Here is a 21,599-nt window from a genome sequence, read left to right on the forward strand (position 1 = left end):
AACAGTTGTTTCTACATGTTCTGAACAGAAAGGAAGTGCAAAGTTTCTCAAACAGGAGAAGATTAAACAAAGGTTTTTTTTGTCTTTTGTGCCTGTCCAACCTAGTAATTGAAGCATTTACTGGAAGCTATGTTTAGTGGGAGAGAACAGGAGATTTCCTGAGACCTGACAGTGATCTGCTGTATTGTGAAAACTTAAAATGGGGTTGGCCTGGTCCTGTCAAGGGAAGAACTGCTACTCTGACCAGCATCTTGTTATTGTGAATTTTACTTCATAAAGTGAATGCAGGGGTGGTGAATATGAAACCACTGTTGTATTTCCTTCACTCCATCACTGTAAGAACATCTTATAAACATTTTTTCTTACTATAAATTTCTACCAGCACACAGTGTTCTGACTTGTTGGAACCAATGTTTTATTGGTACTGTAGGACCAAACACAGCCTCATAGTCCCAGGGTATTTAGTAATAATTGGTAAAATTCAGAGTTTTGTACTTTTCACAGTTCTCTCCATATCTGAAAGAAGATGAGACCCTGACAGACAACCACCTTTGTCAGCACTCCCAGAGCTGGACATGAGGAGAAGGGGAGATCAAGACTTTGCAGTGTAATTCCTTGCTAATGATTCTGTCTGATTCCCTAAACTCTGCTCTTCAGAGAAGTGCTGGTACATTATTTTTTTCAAACAGAACAGGAACACAGGCCCCCTTTTGCAGTTGAGCATCTTGTGTTTGGAGATGCAGAGGGCACCAGCACATGTACAAGAAAGGTTCTGGCCTCACACACCTGCAGCCATTTCCTTGACAAAACACATCTGCATGCCTAGACTGGTTTCCTAAAGGTGAGTGCGGTTCTTGCTGACAGTGAGTCGTGGTGATGAGCTGCCTTTCCCCTGCTGTGGGAGCCTCCCTGGTGCCTGAGGTCCTGGGGTGGGCAGGGCTTCTTCAGTCACACGTGGGAGGCAGTGCTGGGGTCAGGACTGGAGCTCTGACACTTCTGTATGTCCTAGCTCAGGAAAGGTGTCAGCTCTGAAAGGCCATGGGACAGCATTTCCAGGCTGCTAATGCAGAGAGCACGTCCAGCTGCTCAGATGTCAGCTTGGGCTGTTACCTGTCAGCTCTAAAAACAAGATTTCTTCTACAAGTACAGTAACTGAAGGATGCCATTTGCTGAAACACAGAACACTGGTTCTTCATAGTGCTGTTTTATCTACTGTAATTTTAGAAATTCAAAATGGTTGTTTATGGCCAAGTTTACTCTAATGATATTACTGAAGTTACAGATAGAGACTGTATGCCCATTTCTTTCCTTACTGACTTGCTGCCAGGGTTCAGATGGATTTCCCCTCCTCTTTCCAGACTGATCATTTTTGTCCCAGTATTTGAAATTTTGACTAAGTGACTTTGCTTCAGATGAAGAGTAGGAACCAAAGCCGGAACCTACTCATTAATTTGTAAGCCAAACAGGTTAGACAAACAAAGGGTCTCCAGTATCCCATCCTTAATTAATACTGACCAAATGCATGGTTTGGAACCTGATAGCTACTCTGGAGTATGTATTGGTTTAGAGAGATGGTTTTGTTGGTGTATAACAAGAAGTTCAGTCAGCTTTGCTCTGACTGTTGAGCCTTTGAAATATCATAAATAAATATCTGTCCTCCATTTAAAAATAAGAACTATGAAAGGGACCTTCCCTATTGTGCTATTAACAGCCTTTTAAAACTCTTAAGCAGCTGCACAGTGCTCAAGTTCAGTAAAGATATAGCAAATAGTCATTGATTAATAGTGTATCAGATGCCTCCTGTTGAAGAGCACCATGAATTGTTTACAAGAGCATGAACATTTCATAAGGTGAGACGTATTTGCAGTGGAGTTCCCTTTATTTCAGAACATTAAAGCACACAACCATTAAATACACTTGACACTTCTACTGTGCTATCTAAAAAGCTACGCTCAAAGGTACACACTGCACAGACCTGGTGGCATCCACTTCAAACAAGTGGAACATTAAATCAAAGCAAAGGCTTCACATAAAAAATAGATCTTGCTCTCTGCAACTGTATTCTTAAAAAAAATGATGGGGATGATGGGATTGAATGGAAAGAAAGTGGATTACTGAAGCAACAATCACCTCCCAGATTTAATGCAGGATATTATTTTTATCAGCTCATCTGCAGCTGGCAGAAATGAAAGCTGATTAAGGCAAATGCTTCTTAAGAAAGGCGATTTCTTGTAAACAAGACAGAAATTATTTTTTACTTCATCAGAAGCTTTTTCTGGAGTGACACTTGCAATGTCCCAGGCCCTGGGGGGGACCCCTGCCCCTCTCACTGCTGCTCTCTGTTTCTGAAGGGATTACATGTTGCTTTGTGGAATGCCAGCTCGCAGCTGGCTGTGGATGGAACTGAGCTTTCTTTGCAGGTGCCTGCAGCAGCAAAACATGCCACCAGAAGACTTTTCCAGTGGCCTGTCTGGCCTTCAGAATGTGCTTGACCTCAGGGCTTTGGTATCTGACTGGCAGTGTAGTGTTTGCAACATTCTGTGGGTTGCCCATATCAAACTATTCACCAGCACAACAATTCAGTAAAAAAAGAGTGAAAGTGTAATAGAAAAAAAGTACCTTATTTTAAAGCCATATTAAGAAAAACTAAGCTATGCTTTCTTTTTAAGAGCTGCTGTGCACAAATGCTTTGATCCCAAACTAATCAGTGTCTATTAATTAATTGGCACCTAACCAACATAAGTCACTAAGCAGTCAAGTTTTTTTAAGGGGAATTTCCTCTTAGCATCTTCTCATGTCCTGACTTGGAATTTTCCTGCTTTTGTAATGTATTTGACACCTTTAAAAGGCTTGTATTTTTCTCCATACATGTCTAGGCGATTCACTTTCAATCCTGAAAAAAGACAGAGACAAATACAAAGTTAAAAGCAGAATGCCAGGAATCACAGCAGAAACCCAGCTGTCTTGAAAGCACATTAGGATTGGTTAGGAAGCTCATTTTCCTTTCTTTCACAAGTTCATCTGGTTTGGAGTGGCAGATGAGAACGTTCTTGTCACCTAATCATAGCTGTCTTGGCAGGGCAGCACCTTGTTCTCTTCTACTCCATATGCCAACATCCTCCTTCCAAGAGATGAACTATGGAACAACTGAGTCTATCTTCCACAGCTCCTGAACACTGCACTCCTTTCCAATCGTGGAGATGAAGCAAAGGACAAGTTTTAGAATTCTTTTCACTCCAAGTCATAACTGCAAGGACCAGCAATGCCTCTGCTATTCCTTGAGGAAGGCCAGTAGCTATTAAATACCTACAGCTTCAGGCTGTTCTGTGCTTTCTCACAGGTCTATTATCTTTGGTGTCCAGCCACTGGAGCAGCTGTATCTTGTAAGATTTAAACTAGTTCAGGAGCAAACTGCAGGATTCTGTTCTTACACAGGAGCTGTTGTTTACTCCAAATAGTCTAGGGGCCAAAAAGACCATAGCTTGGTACCTATCCAGAGAGGTACCACATCTACTACCACCAACTCTCATCAACTGTCTTCAGTCATTCTCCTCTGCCTCTCTGAATGTGAGTTCTTGCATTGTTAGAGCCTTAATCCTGCAAAGCTTGCTTGGAGAAGCACTTTACACAGGGACAACTCACATGATTTAAGTGTTTGCAGACTGAGGCCTTGTCTGCTTTAAATTTACTTTTGCACTTACCCTATAGAATTCATTCTGCTTTTACTTGCAAATTGTTTCAAAGATGAAAAACTAACCAGCTCCAGAAGGAAAGAATAAGAAGGGCATTCTTCAAAATTAATGCATTCTTATGACCACTAGAAAGAGCTTTAGTGGTACAAGGCTAAAGCATGTCAGGAGCAGCACACTAAATCATCATGCATCAATCTTCACTAAAAGGATATGTTTGCATGTTGAATGCACCAGTCAACAAAGAAAAATCCATTCTTCTGTATACTTCTCCCAGTCTTTCTGGAGCAAAACAATTGGGAATTCACAATTCCCAGCAAAGAAATCTTCCATCAAGGGTAACTGTCAGGTTTGGGTAAATCAGACTTTATAATTTTGATGAAGCTGACTTCAGATTGCACCTCCAATTAAATGATTAACAGTTTCCCACTTCATTTCCTACACCAGCTCATTCTGCCAGCACCAATTCATGTAATATCCCCCACTCACCTGAAATTGCAAGCTGTTGTATCTTAAACTGGATGTTCAAACTTGGGTTCTCCTCTGGCTTGGGGGCTCCAGACTGCAGGTTCACTATACCCTTCAGGTTTGGTAGCTTTTGAGGGGTAATTTTGCCCACATCCCATGTTAGCACCTTGTCAGGAAGGAGAGAATAGTAGTAGTAGCATTCTAGGAAACAACCTATGAGGTCAAGTTCATGTCCGGCTTTTCGTTTGCAGGCTGGGTACCAACAGTAGCCTGGGAGCCCTGAGAATTACCTCACTGGCTGGGAGAGGGCTCCTGTAGATATGGGGTCTTTTTTCTCACCCTGTCAGTGTGGGTCTGTGCACTGAGAACATCTTGTTCCCTTTGCTAAGGATAACTGATCCTGATGTCTGTTTGGGTCAGCTGGATCCATGAAACCAAGACAGTAACCAGCACAGGGACCATAGAAACTTAAACACAAGAATGAGGAGGGTAGGAGCAAGGCACTGGACCAAAGGAGATTGTCTAAGCCAGACTAACTTTCTCAAGGCTCACTTGTTTGCCATTGATTCCTACACTCATTGGAGAAATGTGGAACCAAGCAGGTCCTTTACTCACTCACACGAGGCGGTTCGTTTGTTCTTACCATAAAGTCATAAATGCAGAAAGACCCCAATTCTCTGTGCTTTTAAAAATTTTTGCAGTTTCAATTCATCTAGTTATCCCAACTCTTGATAAAAACACAGTAAAATTTATTTCTGCAGAGAGTTTTTTTTGTTGGTGCTTTTCTTTTAAAAAGATGAAGGTCTATTGTTTTTGAAACAAAATGCTTCTTGGAGACCTTGCCCTAACAATTTTAATGAATTGCTGACTGAGATATTCCAAGGGCAGCAGAAAGCTCAGAGCAGGGTATTAGAGCCAGCAGAATGGTTTGGCTCAAACTGCTTTGCAGCAAAATGGCTCCTGGGTACTAAAAGGCTTCAGGAGCTTTATGAAATTTATGTCTCAAACCCCAGCTCAGAGGCAAGGAATCAGGAGCCCAACACATGTTTTTTCAGACACTTTATTTTCCTGTGTGTCTTTAGGCAGATCTTTTGTAAGAAATTTTTTTTTCATCTCCTACTCTCAGTTTTTCTGTCTGCCCATTTTCAAGGCTAGTGCATTTTCTTTAGAAAAATATGTTTCCACAACATATATGCAAAATATAGCATGGCTGAAACTATTGGCAAAATAGTGCTGCATCCACTAAGGAAAGCTATTAGTGGGTGAAAGAGCAGGGTGAAAAGAGAGGGAAGGGAATGAAAAGAATACTATCAAAGTCAGAAATCAGAGCTGGTGTGTATCTAAGTTTGAAAAAGCAAATTTTAAAGGTAAATTTTTAATCCATAAACATATGCTGAACAGAGCTCTCTGACAGGTGTGGAACACTATTCCAGTATTCTGCAATGGGGGTGACTTTAGTAATGCCATCTTCAATATTTAAATAAATAAAAATTCATGACTTACTTTAGTAACTGGGTCAAATGTATAGCTGCCTTGTGTAGCAGTGAGGTTCATGTTAAGCACGGCCTTTGGCATGTGAACTGTCATGACTACTCCTTCTACTGTTTTCCCCATATTCTGTTTTGGTCCAATGGTAACATCAAATCTTCCTGAAGAAGTATTTTCCTTAAAACTGATCATGTGCTTCACATATACAGGAATTGCCACCAAGCTGAAAAGAGAAGACAGTAGTTGAATGCATCCTGGCTACTTCTCTGCTTGAGAAATCAAAGCACTTTCTCATAAATGGGTCTTGTGTTTCTGGAAGGTGTTCAAGTTAGAACTAGTTTGTTTCAGAAGTGATAAATGCAGTGATACTTTGGTCTTCAGCATCATTGCTGAAATGATTTTATCAGCAGAGAATAACAGGAAAAAAATATTTTCTTTCTTTTCGTCCAAATACCTTGTCCTATTCTCTCTTCATCTGGTTGCTGTTTTGGTTTTTTTTTAAAGTAATCTCACTGAACCAAATCTCAGAAGAGCCACTAGTCAAATCACGCTTTAGTTTTCAAAATCTGCAGTTTGGACTTTTTTGCTTTAATCTCTTCATGAGGCTCAAAGTCCTCCATGTACACAGAGACTTACTCATAAAGCATCTAGCACCAACAAGAGTTACTAGAATTGAATAGCCCTATATCATGTGTGATTTAGTCCCCTGAAAAACTATTGCTGAGTATCTGCAGGTCAATGAAAAATGGTTTTCTTCTTTGAGTAGGGACAGAGCAACAGCTGAGACAAAACCTGAGCACACACATTTCAGAACAATGCAAATTCCCCCTTTACAAGGAGGAATGTGTTCCTCAGGTGGAAAGCAGCAGTGCCTGGATGGAAACGCACTTCTGGGAACTGACGCGGTAGGAGATGAGCCTGAAGTTGCCATCGGGAGGAATAAAGGACAGGACCCGCTCAGACTCCCAGCGCTTGAAGCGGATACACGGATGGAAGCTGACGTCATCCAGCAGCCGTGGGTTCTGGAAGGAGTGCCACAATGGTAAGTGGAATCTCATCAAGTACCAGCAGTTTGAGCCAGCTACTGACTCTACCCATGTTTCTTAGACTCTGAGTAGCCATTATCAGACATGTTACTGTGCTAGATGGATTTCTGACCTGACCTAGTACAGCAGCTCCTATGAGGTATTTTTATGTACACACAAAAGCCATTCCAACTACTGAACAATACAGCTTCTACAATATAACTTGTTACTTCATATGAGTAGCACATGAAATGGTGATAGTGATCTTAAAGTTGTTTAACTCTGATCCTTAAGAAAAATAAATCCTGAGCAATTAAGATTCCCAAATATAGGCTGAATTTACCATGAAAGAGAGAGAAAGATCTGGCATTCCTGAGAGCTTAATACACGAATCAATAACACCTTGGATTTCTGCAAAGACTGTGGAACCTGCAGAGAAAAACAAGACACTTGACTTAACATTATTATGAAAGGCTTAACAGATGTGGTGAAGTGCAGCTAGAGGGCACAGATTTGCACAACACTCAACAGCATGCCAAGCCCAGCTAGGAAAGGTCATTCCAGTTACCTGTGTCCTGGGCAGCTTGCTAAAATACATGAGCCAGAGCAAACAGCCTGTTCCAAACTGGTTCATGATACTCATGCCAGCTGTTACACAGGACTTGTACTTGATGTGCTTGAACTGGTTGCCAGCAATAAGCAAATAAGAATTTCATAACACACCAACTCTGAATCTTTTCTTTCATCCCTGTCCCTGGTCTCCAGAAAACTAGCAAGTGGTGTAGTGGTGCAAGGAAGTTGAAGCATATCAAAACAGTTAATGTCAAAATGCAGTAAGTTGGTGCTAACTTTGGCTTTCACAAGTAAAGGATGTTTAACAATGAAATTAAATATTCGTCTTGATGTTAAATAAATCTATAGCAAAAAACCCCAAACTCCAAAGCAAGAGTACCAAGCATTTTACACAGGAAATGCTCATTTCCTGAAATATCTTCTAAGTATAAGAAGGCATAAGCAGGATGCTGGACTAATTAATTAACTCCACATGCAAAAGTAATTTTAGAAGATAGGTAGAAAGTGCCTTATCTAGGCAAGGGAAAGGAGAAATGGTGGCTTTATCCTTTGAAAAGAAGTGATCCTGTTTCAGGTTAAAGCAGTCGACCATATCCCTAATGAAACAAGATAACCTCCCTATTCTAGGGGAGCAACCTTATCTGCCTTAGTCTTGGTGAAGGCTATAAAGAGGGGTTCTTGCATTGCTGGTCCCCAAGGGAACAGAGCAGAAAAGAGTAGCTATGACTACTGCAGCAGATCCTCAGTAGGAAATTGAACACTCAGTACACACTGATTTGGCCTGAAATACACACAGAAATTCACCATGGTACCTTCTCAGACTAAGCACTCACACCACTCCTGGAAATCCTAAGGAGCCAGGACAGCAACACAGTCATCAGAATGTTCTATAAGGGCCCTGTAAGGGCCACCTTCTTTTAGCTTCAAGATGAGAAGAGTAAGAGCTGCACAATGGCTTTTTATGACTCTCCACTTCAACAGTGGCCAAAGCATTTGCTGAAGTGGTGTACAGAATCAAACCAACACTGACACTGCTACAACAGCAGCACTGAATGAATAATCAGAGGTTTGCTCCCTGCCCCATACCACCACAAAAAGGTGTCCTGCAGTCTTCACCCTTGCTACTGCTGGCCCCAGTACTGAACAAAACAGAAGGTTCTTGCCCTCAGCTTTGCAGTTTTCTTTTTGCATTATTTTTTTCTTTCTCTTGGCATACAAGTTATCAGGTTCCTCCTCAAAGTTAAATCTCAGAATAAAGACTTCTGTATTTGAAAATTATATGTTTCATTCACAGAAAAGAAAGGAGTATTATTATGCTTCGTAATATCTGGCTCCTTAAATATAAGGAAAACAACATTGTGCAACTATTTTGCACCAAGTTTAGCTTGCTATCAGAAGAAAGCTAATGAAGGATTTTGTCTTGCTCACTTGAGGGCCTTCAAGGACTACAGTACATTGTTGGCAGGAGCAATGGGAGATAATTTTCTCATCACATTTCAACTACTTTTTTTCCCATTTATATTTGTTATGAGATAATCAATTTAGAAACAGAAAACAGACTTCTTGTGGATGTTCTTGAAGCAGCCCAGAGAATGATGCTGTTTAAAGATGAACTGAAGAAATACACTTAAGCTCATCATTTTAAATTGAATATTTCTACCTAAGATATTAATGCATGTATATAAAACATATGCAAAAAAATAAGAAGGTTGGACTATATTCTCTCTAAAACATCACTAGCTACATGTAAACACACTTGAGAGACAAATTTCAGTTTGCAAGGCATCTTACCTGATTTGTCTATAATTGCATCAATTTCTTCAATGACATCAAAATAGGCCTCGTTGTTCGTGTATTTTACTCCTGCTCTGCGCCAGGGAATGTTGGATAACTGTCCAGTGGGAAGTGTGTCTCCCACATTACTACTGCCTTAAAAATGAAAAGGAACTTAAAATCAGTAATTAATTACAAAAGGAATGTTTCAACTGCCAAAATTAAAAATCAGGGCAAGCCTTGCCCCAGGTACTGTTGGCTAGAGCCTGGACCCCTCAGTGTTATTTGTGAGGTGACATGAAGGCACTGGAGCCATGTGTCCAGACTTAACAGCTTTCAGACTACATCTTGCACAGCAAAATACAATACTCAAGTCAGCAGGAGGTTTGAGTGGGAATAGATGTGGGGCTAGATCTTCTGGAGAATTTCATCACTAATTCAAGACAAGACAGCTCCCTGTGAGGGCCTTAAGCCTGCTTCCCCCTTCTCCTAAGAGTTTTAGCTGGATGACTTCAGGGCTGATTAACAGGTAAGGGTCATTAGCAAGAAAGATGTGTAAGAAGCCTTAGGGAGGGCTCCTACAATCTTTGCTTGGAGTTGGTGTTAGGCTGAGGGTCTCACCCTTGGTACCCATTTGAGCTACCCTGCATCAACATGACAGCCATGTCTATACCTGACCACGCGTCAAATCGATCCAGACCCTGGCCCAGACTGGATTTTCTGGCTTGACCTGTCCCATTCTGATGGATGTTACTGGCAATCACTGAGCTGTAGATGACCTGTTAATCATCTGATCCAGTCCCTGACCTGTTGCCTCAACTTCTGGGCTCCAGACCAATGATACCACTGTCCCTGCCTGCCTTGCTCTCACCCTTGCCTCCTGCTTCTCAATACCACCCAGCATGAGTAGAAGGCTTCCTGAGTTATAAAGTAATTTGATGATACTTTAAAAAGAAAAAGAAAAAAATCTTATCACTTCTGGGGCTGATGCCAGAATCCCAGCACAGTGGAAACAACTCCCTCTGCTAGAAGCAGGTCTTGGGATAGGGCCACAGCTCATGCTGACTTGTGCCCTTTAGCACAATGAACATGGTAGTGTGTCCTGCCATATGAAACAGCTTCACTGAGAAGCTGGTGGCCAGCAGGTATCATTTCCACAAAACCTGCTTGGGCAAGCCCTAGCCTGGCAGGCAGAAAACAGAAGTTTTAATTCCTTTGAGCTAGTAGAAGTAGTTACTCAAAAAAAACCCCTTCCTAAAGTCCACCCCTGTATATGCTATAACTCAGGGGGGAGTTATTTCTTCACTCCCACTGCATCTCTGAAGAGGAGCAGTTGCTGTCTGTCCCTCAGCAGCCTTGCAGGTTGCAGTAGTACTGCAAAGCCAGGTAGATAGGAGACCTCTCAGGCTGCTGTCTCCACCTGCTCAGTGCTGAACTGTTGACAGTGACAAGATGCAGGCTGCCTTGGGCAGGCACTTTAGGCTCCTGGGAAATTTTAATAAGGTTTCAGATAAAACACTTATTTTCATAAGTGTAAATACTAGCATTCCAATCCACATGTAAAAAACCTATCTAAACTCCAAATAACAGAAATGAAAACTGATGAGATTTATACTCAAAGACTAGACCATACCTACTACCCTAAAGAGCAGCTCCTCCAAGCATTAGGTGTGTGGCCTGCAGCCTGATTAGTCCCTTCTCTAACACAATGTACCAGTGACCGTCTCGCATCTCTCTGCCCACGTGACACTCATGGCTCACCTCCCTTGCACCCGCTTGCCAGACAAGCAGATTCCACCAGCTCAGCTGACAGACATTTGGCTTCATCACTGCAAGACAGACCCATTTACAACAGCCTGAAATCAGTTGCGAAATCAAATCCATATGAATCCATGTGCTGCTCAGTGCTGGGGGCAGGTGGGAGATGAGGACAGGCTGTTTGCTTCCCTCCATGCTATCTATTCCCACCCATCAAGGATTTATTACATAGCTATTATATACCTTTCTATATGGATTTCTTATAAAATGCTTAACCTTCTCCAGTGCCCCACAGTTATTCAAGGCTTGGGGTGAGCTCTGTACCAATCCCAGAGCACCTGTCTCCAGTATGTCCTGACTGTGTCCTGAGCTGCTGCTCCTGAGGGACTTCAGCAGCTGTGGCTGAACCAGGCAGTGCCTCTGAGGACAGCAAAGGGGCGAGGCGTAAACTGCAAATAAGGAGGCACTTGTTTCATTCAATTCCTATTGATGAGAAGTGGCAGGACAGTGCCCTCACCTTACAGATTCACACCAATATATAATTTTTTAGCTAATTTTAGAAGTTTAGAAATGATGGGCCTTTTTTTTAAAACAGCCTCATTGCTGAAATTACATATTTTCATACCTGTGATGGAGTTGACAACAGAGCGCAAAATTGTGGGAGGCTTAATCAGCTCCTTCAGTATGTTAGATTCTGTTGCCAGTGGAAAGCCATTGTCTAGCATTTCTTCTAGAAGTTCATACACAATTACTACATTGTCCTTAATTGCCGTCTCAGAACATTCGCCGAAGTAATCCTAAACAAGTTCAGAGATTACAAAAGAGAGGATTTTTATTCCTGTTAGAATGCTTTGCAAAAGGAAGTTTGTTCAGTTTTTTCTTACAGAAACCCTCCAGTATATGAAGTCATTTTAGTGCCTAAACTGACTATTTCTATAGTCTGATAGCATCCTATTGTTAATGTTATATTTATCACCTAGCTGAAAATAAATACAAGCATGAACCGTGAAATAATGTAATGTGATGTGCTACTGTTTATGTTACAAAGGTCCTTCCACTTGTGAACATTAACACATCTTCAATTACAAGACTCTTGTAAAATAAAGGTACTATCATTTGGCAATGCTCAATGCCATTTCCTTTATATAAAGTACCTGTGAAATTGGTTGAGAAGTGGCTTCTTTGCAGCCCTTTCCTCACTACAGAGTGCATGCTGCCCGACTACATACTCCTTCTTCCCATCTACATAACATTAATAGTACAAAAGCTTACAGAAAAGAAACCCAGCATTTGCAAAGTCAGATTTGGGTTCTGGTGCTTGTGAGTGCACAAAATAAACCTCTTTTGTCCTTTGTACTCTATAAACCTGTGCTTGAGTTAAAAATTGCAGACAGAAAAGTCACTCACAGAAGTGTTTATTACCTTTCTCTAAAAGAAGTTTATGCAAAAAAAAAATCCCTTGAAGTCATTTTAGAATAATAGAATCACAGAATGTTAAGGGGTGGTCCCAACCCCCCCTGCCATGGGCATGGACACCTCCCACTAGATCAGGTTGCTCAAAGCTCCATTCAATCTGGCCCTGACTACTGCCACAGTTGGGGCATCCACAACCTCTGTGGGCAACCTGCTCCATTCACTGTTTTACTACCCTCACAGAATAGAATTTTTTCCTAATATCTAGCTTAATTTTCCCCTCTTTCAGTTTGTACTCATTTCTCCTTGTCCTATCACTACAGTTCCTGATGAAGAGTCCCTCTTTGGCTTCCCCGCAGGCCTCCTTCAGACAGTGAATTTTAAAATCATTGAATGGTGACAGACCTGGAAAGTATCTGCTACTCGGTGCAGAAATTCAATTACAAAGAGTGGTGGCACTTCTGTCTGTATGACAGACACAAAGAAGATTTTATCCCGATAGATGCTGATGAGGTAGTGGTGTGGAGTTGAGATGACAGGAGGCACATTCTCAACATCGATAGCTTTCTCCTGAGCTTCGAAGAAATAATCGCAGACAGACTGGCTCACAACGCTCTTCCAGTGCTTCTCCAAGAAGATATCACCAGAACAGTTTATAAGAAACAGGCTGTGGATCATTTTCTGTTGGAAACACATTAAAAGAAGTTAAAATAAACAAAAGGATATGTGGATTGACATTTCATATCCCAGATTCCCTTTCTTTCGATGGTTATTCTTTATTAAAATGCACTGTGAATTTAGGAAAAATATCTACTTTGTTGCTGTTCTTTGAATTCCATTTTCTTTATTTACAAGAACATTCCACAAAAAATATTTGCCACTGGATTAAGTTGTTAATGTATATCATAATGCAAGCATGAAGAAAGCACCCTCATTTTCCACTTTCATCCCTATCTGGTATCTGCAATTTATTTATTTAAGAAAAGCTGACTCCCATGAGCTGGCACTTGCTCAAACGTGTTTGCCGACATGAAAGAGTTACTTGTACAGAAGTTTCCCATGGCAGCTGGCCTGGCAGTTGCCCCCTTAACTTAGAATTGCTCTATCTTAAAGATACAGCTCTTTAGCTTGTCAGCTTTCAGCTGTTGAACTAGAAAAGTGCTTTTTACTTGCTGCAGATTAGTCTTATGGTCTATGCCAAGCTGCACTTGGGTAAAGGGTTGGAATTCATTAAAAGTACACAAAACTAGCCATTTAAATCTGATTTAATGGATAAAATTGCTTCAAATGTGCTTGGCATGCATGAAATATGTTTACATAAAATGATTTCCACTTAAAAACTCACTTACGTAAAAGGGGAGTACGAACTGCAGGTAAGGAATGTAACTTTTTTCTTATCTCTTTAAACATTTACAAATAACATGCCTCAGCCATTGATCCTTCATTTTATTCATGGGGTGAGAAGCTTATGTGCCTATTAAAAAAATAATTCCAAGTCTATTTCTCAACTTTCAATGCAATAGTAAGTGAACTAATTAGTTGATAAAATGAATAGACTATTATCTCTGGATCTACAAATCCAGAGAGGAGACAAATGCTGGCAAACTTGAGTTTATCTCTTCAGCCTTTACAGGAGACAGATACAATGCTTTGGCTGACCTGCATATAATGATCCTCTTAAAAAATAAGTTAAAACTTGGCCTTAGAAAACAAACCAAACTGTAACCCCAGCAGCTTCTGAAGGTGAAGTTAACCTGGTATTCAATGTCAAGCATAAATTCATCTGTAGTTGAAGAAGCTGCTCCTGGCATTGGCTGCTCTTCCCTTCTGCCTCTCAGGTATTGATTTGAGTAGGTCTGTGGCTCTGCAATTATCTACATTAAGAAAATAGTCTAGCCAGAAATTGACCCAGCAAAAGGAGCTGCTGGTCAGACCAGCTTCCTAATGCAAGATATTTCATTGCCAGGGAGTGCTAGAGCTGGCACAGGGCATGTGGTGGAAATGGGCAGAGAACTGCAGTGGAGATCCAGAATTGAAAGTTAGCCTTTGAAGGAATTCAAACATGACTGGAAAGAGACCAGACAATTATTGAGTGTCTGCACCTTGAAACAGGAAGACCACCATGATCTCTGCATGTCCAAGAGAAGCCAAAGACACCTACCCAAAACCCATCATAGCTGTCATTAATGTTACTATGTTTGCCCAGGATATTGTCCTAAAGCACAGATAAAATTTGCTCCTCCTCTGTTAACTATGGAACACTAAAAATAGCATGGAAGCATCTAGATGCACATGGCCCAGTCCCACAGAGATTTTAAGAGTATAAACACTGTATGACTAAATCTCATTCCAAAATACTGGAATAAGCACTTAGATCCACCCAGAGTGAGCTTGTGTTGCCATGTCTGAATCTGAACTACCCAGAGTAGTACTCATCTACCAATACACTTGTAGCAATGAAAAATGGTCTGGCCCTCCAGATGTTCACAAAACAAAAGTATGTCTCCCAAAGCTCACCAAAGACAGTGAAAAAGGACAGCTCAGGAAGGTTGTCAGCATGATATTTCCCTCCACCTAAGTCAGCAGATGTGGGAAGAGAGCCAAGATCCAGCTTTTCAAATTCTAAACTCCAGCTGCTCCTTCACAACCATGACAGCAACGTGCTCATCTTCACTGGGGCCATGCCAGGTCTCAGATACCTCCTGCCAAGAGCATGCTGTCTTTGGTAGCTGACAAAAAAACCCCAATAGCCAAAAGGTGGACAAAAATATTCATCTAAGCCAATAGGGAATGTAAAGGGAAGTTCTTTTAGAAACTGTGATTGCAAATTTGCTTAACAGTGGGAAAGGAAACAAAGGTACAAAGTGCTATTGCATGTTTCTACTATCTCTCTCCTGGACCAAATTAATCTCTAATTTAGTTTGTTAAAAAAACAGCAAATTTTAATACTGTGAGCACAGGATTTTTATAAAGGAGCCTTGACACAATTGCTTTAATCCAGCTCTAGTAAACATGTTCTGAATTTAGCCAGTACTGAACATTAAAGCCTTCCAAAATCTCCTTGACAGTCACACAAGGGTGGCAAGTATAATCAACCACTGAATGTCAGTATTGTTCGACACCACGGCTGCCCACACATACGAAGGTGCTCAGCTGTAAAGCTTACATAGATCTCTGTACATTTTAAAATCAATTCAATAGCTTATCTGTTAACAAATATCAGACTCATTTCCGATTAAATGCACACAAATCTGCATCTGAGAGTCCAGTACAAGCAGCACTGGTAAGACCCCACTTGCAGAGGGGCTGATCCACAGCCTGCTCTGGAGGAGCTATGTTGGACAGCAGGCAGCTTCCAATGATTCGCTGACAAAGAGTATCAGACACGTGTGACAGTGTTTGTAGTGCTTCTGTTAACATTCATCCAGATTCTATTCATCTACAGATCAGAAATGGCTGCATTTGTCACAATATACTTTTAACAAGCACAGCTGTGCAGCAGACCACACAATCACAGCAAGCACCAAATGACTGCAATGGCAGGGCCCCTTCTTTTGCCCTAAGTTCCACTGAGGATATTAGACCATGACTTGATATGCAATCAAGGGAGGGCCTGGGTAGCCAGGAGGGGAGGTAGCACTTGGCCAGTGTCTTCCTTTACTCATCTGCCCCAAGCTGCCTGGGTACCAGCTGTGTTCACAGGAGTGTTTGTGTGGCCTCGTGGTGAACCAGAGTAGCAAACAGATCCAGGGGCCCACGCCTGGCAGATGACAGCTTTGTAGTACCTATGGAATATGAGCAGTAAAATCCCCCCTGGCTGCCTACCCTATCTTCTAACTAGGAAGATCAGGATTACTGAATTTCCCATGATACATATTCTTCTAGAGTAAGACTTCCCTTCAAATCCTCTCACATACTCCTTTCTTCCTTCACAAGTTTTAGCAGTATGCTAATTTGCTGCTAATTTGAAGTGCTCTGGAAAACTGAAGCTCGCTCCTTGCAGCCTAAGTGCAGAGCAGGCAGCTCCAGAGGCACAAGCCCTGCCCTGTCAGTCAAGGGGCAGCTCAGCTGGTACACTTCCCAGAGCTGACTAGAATAAAGACACTCCTAGAGCACTGGGGACATCAGTCTATTATACACAATGCTCAGTAATTTGATTTATCCCATACACTGTCAAACAATTGGCACCAGCTGATTAAAGACGGATTTAATGTTGAATATCTTAAAACTGGTAACACTACAAAAATATCAATACAAGATATATAAACTATTATTTAACAAAAATTACTTATATTGCTCCAAGTACTGAAGATTTTTCCCTGTTACTCTATTTTTGAGTACCAGATTTCATTTCAGACATGTAGAGATCCCTCAACTAATTTTGCAGTACCTGACTTTTTTGTCTCATCAGAACATGATTTGAAAAGCAAAAAAGATTGACAAATGCTAAACATAAGAAATCAATCCCGTAACATTAAAATTCCTCACACCAGTCAGTCAACAGCAAAGTGTGTTAAGAGCTGCAGCACTTTGAGGGTAAAGGTCATGAAACAAAGTTCCTAAGTTTTAAAAAACAGTAGCAAAAGTACATCACCAGAATTCAGGAATCATGAGATTCTTCTCCATGTAGTAGTGTACACAGACACCACTTTGAGATGTCAGCATAAAACCACTCTATGTAAGGCACTGAAGATCTTTCTAGGACTATTCTATAGGACATGCCTCCCATCTCTCTGCTTCTAGGCCTCCCTAAGAGCAGACTGAAGGTGTACATTGATCATTATTTGCATCCAGGCCAAAGCAAAGTGTTCAAGCTCATTTTCAGTAGACTGACAGCCTTTCATGCTACTGCCTGACTGCAAGGCACCTTACAGGCTCTGCAGAAACAAACAGCTCCCTGCAGTTTTGCAGTTTCTTCTCACAAACTTCCCATCCCTCATCTAACATGCAAAACTCCACATGATTCATCTCAGTCATTTCCATCCTACCAGAATCTGAAGTCCACATAGAAGAAAAACATATTTTAACTAAAATGCCTTCAATGTGCTCTTTCCACATCTCTAACTTTTCTTTTGACTAAATCTGGATTTGCAATGTTACTGATTTTCAAATTCTTGGCACGGAAACATCTGGACTAAAGGCACAGCAGGCTCACAAGACAAAAGTGGAGCTCACTGGCAAGAGAGAGAGGCTGTGAGCATGGGAAAAAAGACTGATTGCACATGCTTGTCCTTAGCTGCAATTAAGTACTCCAAAGTGTAATTAATGCAGAAATACTGTCAACAGCTGCTTTTTCATAACACCGAGCTGAGTTACATACAAAGCTCTGAAACCATGAAGTGAGGAATCAATCACTGACCTCTGCAATGCCCTTTATAGCTAGTACTAATTACTGAAAATACTCCAAATAGGACCATCACTAGAAAAGTATTCCACAGCTTCAATGTTCCCTGAATTAGGCATAGGTTCTCTGAAGGGTGAAGAATTAGTGGTGGTAGACTGTATGAGTCTCTGTTATGTATTTGTGGAAATGAACTTGTAGTGACAAGTGAATGGAAAGTAATCAAATGCTTAAAGTAATCTGGAGAAATAAGCTAAAATAGGCAGTTCTATTTCTATTGAAGCTAGTACTTTTGTCACAATCAGCTAGTCAGCACTTTAGCTTTTTCCTATAAATTCAATATATGCTACAAATGTGTTCCTGACCTCCCCAACCCCATTCACTGGCTTTCAAACCAGCAAACCTAATAAAGAGAAGTCCCATTAAACACCTGAACAACACTTTCAAAACAGCCAACACGGCAGCTCTGAAATATTGTTTAATTGGCAGAACCAGCATGACACATCATTAGCAGCTATGATTCAAGTTGATAAATCTGCAAGTCTCAGGTTTATTAAAACATGAATGTTCTGTAATATCACAGGGGTTTTTTATGCTCCTATTATTGTTTGTGTGTTTTAATGATGCTGCTCAAGTGTCATGAATCTTTTTACATATAAGATGCTCACAGCTTAGGTATCTACAGGTCAAAGTAAAAACATTTTTGCAATCTTTTTTAAGAACTGCTTGTTGTCCCCCTCTGTTAGTCAAAAAACTTCATATCTACTCAACACCATGAAGTGCTTGTGTCTGTACAAGTACTCAGACATATTTTATCAGCAAGATCATCCCTATTAAAGACTAAATGCTTTGCTTCCCAGATGTTCAGCATATATTTATTTATCTTTGCTCTCATTTCAAACACTGTTAGTAACTTTCTGAAATTATTTTTAAGAGGAAGCAGTCCTTTGAGAATACTCTAAAATTGACTTAAATCAGTGTTTGGTATCCATAACAAAATTTGCAACTTCCTCTGTGCTTTTACCAGTAGTTATTACAGCCTGCATGAGAATTTGTGCAGCATTTAATCTACTGTCTGATGAGCTTTCCAATAATACACTTGCATGGCGCCTCTGTTCAGTTTAGTTTCAGTATAAATCTTCTAACTGCTGGCAAGAGTTCCATCTCTTGTCAACAGAACAATATTAGATTCTGAATAATCGAACAATATTTGATCCTGAATAACTGCAGTTCCCTTTGGGACCTGCAAGAACAGAAAGCTTTGCTGGAAAAGCAAGAGTTTCTTAGGAAAAAACCCACACCAAAACAATTAAAAATTCTTTGCTAAAACTGCATTTTTCCATGGAGATGGAGCATTTGAACACAACTTACATGTGAATCAGTAGCTTTAGGACTACTAAGGGACAACTTAAGAAATTCATCCTCTGAAAGCAGGACAGTGAATAGACAAGGCCAAATAGAGCGAGTATCAGTTCACATATCAAGTGTCCATAGTATTTTCAGGAAAATACTGATAATTAGGCTCATATTCCAGCCAAACCATGAAGAAGTCTGAATGGACAAGGCAGCAGGATTCAATCATAGGGATATCAAAGCCCCAAGTCAGCAGCTCTTTGTGAAGATGTTTTCCACCATGCTTGCCCAGTTCACTCCTGCAGTAAGTCTGACAGGCCAGAGCAACAGTGCTACTAGCTTTACACTGCTGTCCTTCACAGGCTCTCTCTGAAGAGGCACTCAAGGTTCCAGAAAGGACAGTGCCAGAGCCATGCACTACTGAAACACTCCATCAGAGCCAGCAAGCATCACTGGAACGCTGCTGTGCATGGCAGCCCTTCCCAACGTGTGTGCACTGTCCCAACCAGTCCAAACACAGAGGGCAGAAAGAAGGCACAGAACCTCTTGTACCTTCCTTCTCCTCCAAGAGGACAGAGCAAAGCAGCACCCTAATTTTTTTATCCTGTATGAATGAGTCTCATGGATACTCTTATTCTAAGCAGCTCCTGTTAAAAGGCTGCCTTTCATACATTATGTTAAATAAGCATAAAAAAGATTTAACTTATCTTCGCTGTATTCTTTTAAGTTATATGTGGAGCTGTAATTTGGGGGAAAATTAAAGGGATATAAGAGGAAGGAACTTCACATTTTAAACAAATTTTAATTTGGTTTCTTGCCATTATTACAGCTGTAAAATGCCACTACCACTCATCTCCTACTGTTCAGACTTCTCTACCTCAAGGACTTCAATTTCTGTTTTCTGAATCCTCATGACAAGGTTTTTATTAAAGATTCCTCATGAAGGAAATCTGTATGTGAGAGAATAACTGGGATTTAGCTGGTGCATAACTGTCTTGTACAACAGAAAAATTAATTTCTAAATAAATCCAGCAAAATTGATCATGGAAGCACATGGAGTATTCATAAAGTTTGATTTGCCACTTGCAAGGAATTTTCAGATATATGCATACAGGCAGTAAAGAATCTATTTGTCCTTTTTTTTCCCCCAAAAAATCCCAAGTTTGCTCATGTTTTTGAGTTAGCATGCAACACGAGACTTTTTTTACAGAGAAATATCACTCAGATATTTCCTCTTCTTTTTTTTTTCTTTTATTTTTTCTTTAACAAATAAATGAGAAGCTATGTATGATTCAAACCCACTGGAAATTGCCAGGGCAGAAACATTCCCATGGTTGACATAGTCAGTTATTTTGTAAAACATTGCTTCCATCATTTTACTCCTTACATGAGTAATTGAAGTTGGTTTTGCTTTTCTTGTAAAATACCTTTTCCTCTCCAATACTGCAGTCTGCCTGCTATGAACACAATTTTTCATCATTTAAGGTATGATTTTTTGCCTGGTTGTTTATAGAAAAGCTACACTGAATGGTGATGCTATTCCTCCAGTTTGATTAACACTTAATGGGTATGAACGATTCATCATATACTGAAAAGATGGTAAGTGCATTACTAATTCACAGCAGATTTGAACTGAAACAAAAGAAGACAAGCGTCAACCTCCACTCAGTTACCGCTGGGTACTGAACAGGGCAGGAGCGCTGTGCAGTGCATAGAGGTGGATGGTAACGGGTTTATTCCCAGCGCATATTATGTGGATCCGCACTCACAGGGGCCCTTGCTAATTAAGCAGGAGCAGCCCGAGTGGCAACACCGTGGCTGAGCAGGGCTGCTAAAGATGGACCCAGGTGAGCCAGCGCCGCTCCCCCGGCCGCCCTGCCCCTCCCGGCCTGGCCTTGCTGCGGGCTCTACATCGCCCCTCCGCAGGCCTGCGCTGGCTGCCGGACAGCCCGGTGCCCGATCCCTCACGCTGCGCCTCATCTCGGGGCGTGAGGGGGCAGATCCGCCGCTACCGGGCTCGGACCCGACCCTACCGGGCGGTTCCGCACCTCCGCCAGAGCCCAGAACAACGGCAAGGGGGGGGTGGCATTCAAACACGGCCACGATTTTGTATTTAAATAGACAGCGAACAACGGAAACGGAGGCGAGTAAAGCGGAAAGTCTCAGATTTGCGGGGCAGACTCCCGGTACCACCACTGCCGGGGATGTCGCCCCTGTCCGACTCCGGCCAACCAGGGCGGCCGGGACCGGGCACGGGCAGCTCCCGCCTAGCAGGAATCCCGTCCCCCCGATCAAGGGCAGCGCCGCCCCACTCCCTCACGGCCCGGGCCCCCCGCGCCCCACGTACCTCCCCCGGCCCGGCACGGCCCGTCCCGCTCCCGGGACAGCGGGGCAGCGGCCAAGATGGCGGCGAGGCCCGGCAGCGGCGGCGCGGGGCCGCCCCCCGGCGGAGGCGCGGGCGGCCGGGGCGCTGCCTGCGCCGAGCGCCCGAGCGCGGCCCCCTCCCTCCCCGGGCCCGCCGGCCCCGCTGCCACGGCCTCCCTCACCACCGGTCAGCACCGCTCGGCCTCCCTCACCACCGGTCAGCACCGCTCGGCCTCGGCGGCCGGCAGGAGACGGGAGTGGCCCCCGGGCGCTAAACCCACCCGGGCCGGCGCCGCGGCAGCGCGCGGCTGGGCAGGGACGGCGGGCGGCGCGGGCTGCGCTCCCCGCCCCTTC

At 42.2% G+C, this 21,599-nt stretch overlaps 1 protein-coding gene across 1 annotated transcript; it reads right to left on the reverse strand.

Annotated features, from left to right (window-relative positions):
* Nucleotides 1–391: 391 nt before the first annotated feature.
* On the reverse strand, nt 392–21,330 carry AP3M1 (adaptor related protein complex 3 subunit mu 1). Its single transcript, XM_036385319.2, has 9 exons — nt 21,229–21,330; nt 12,593–12,868; nt 11,400–11,571; nt 9,035–9,172; nt 7,014–7,099; nt 6,534–6,667; nt 5,661–5,868; nt 4,179–4,323; nt 392–2,893 (listed from the first exon to the last, which is right to left on the reverse strand). Exons 2-9 carry the CDS (start codon nt 12,863–12,865, stop codon nt 2,793–2,795), a joined length of 1,257 nt encoding a protein of 418 aa, XP_036241212.1. The 5' UTR covers nt 12,866–12,868; nt 21,229–21,330; the 3' UTR covers nt 392–2,792.
* Between the last annotated feature and the right edge of the window lie 269 nt (nt 21,331–21,599).

The sequence above is a fragment of the Molothrus ater genome, chromosome 8 (assembly GCF_012460135.2).
Source record: "Molothrus ater isolate BHLD 08-10-18 breed brown headed cowbird chromosome 8, BPBGC_Mater_1.1, whole genome shotgun sequence".
Classification (NCBI taxonomy): Eukaryota; Metazoa; Chordata; class Aves; order Passeriformes; family Icteridae; genus Molothrus; species Molothrus ater.

What these genes read in the sequence shown, in the direction of transcription:
- AP3M1 (XM_036385319.2), bottom strand. Translation starts at nt 12,865, where the DNA reads ATGATCCACAGCCTGTTTCTTATAAACTGTTCTGGTGATATCTTCTTG. An exon ending in TACCGCGTCAGTTCCCAGAA is followed by an intron (nt 5,869 to 6,533) that starts GTGCGTTTCCAT and finishes TTCTCTTTTCAG; the next exon opens with CTTGGTGGCAATTCCTGTAT. An exon ending in CATTTGACCCAGTTACTAAA is followed by an intron (nt 4,324 to 5,660) that starts GTAAGTCATGAA and finishes CTTCCTGACAAG; the next exon opens with GTGCTAACATGGGATGTGGG.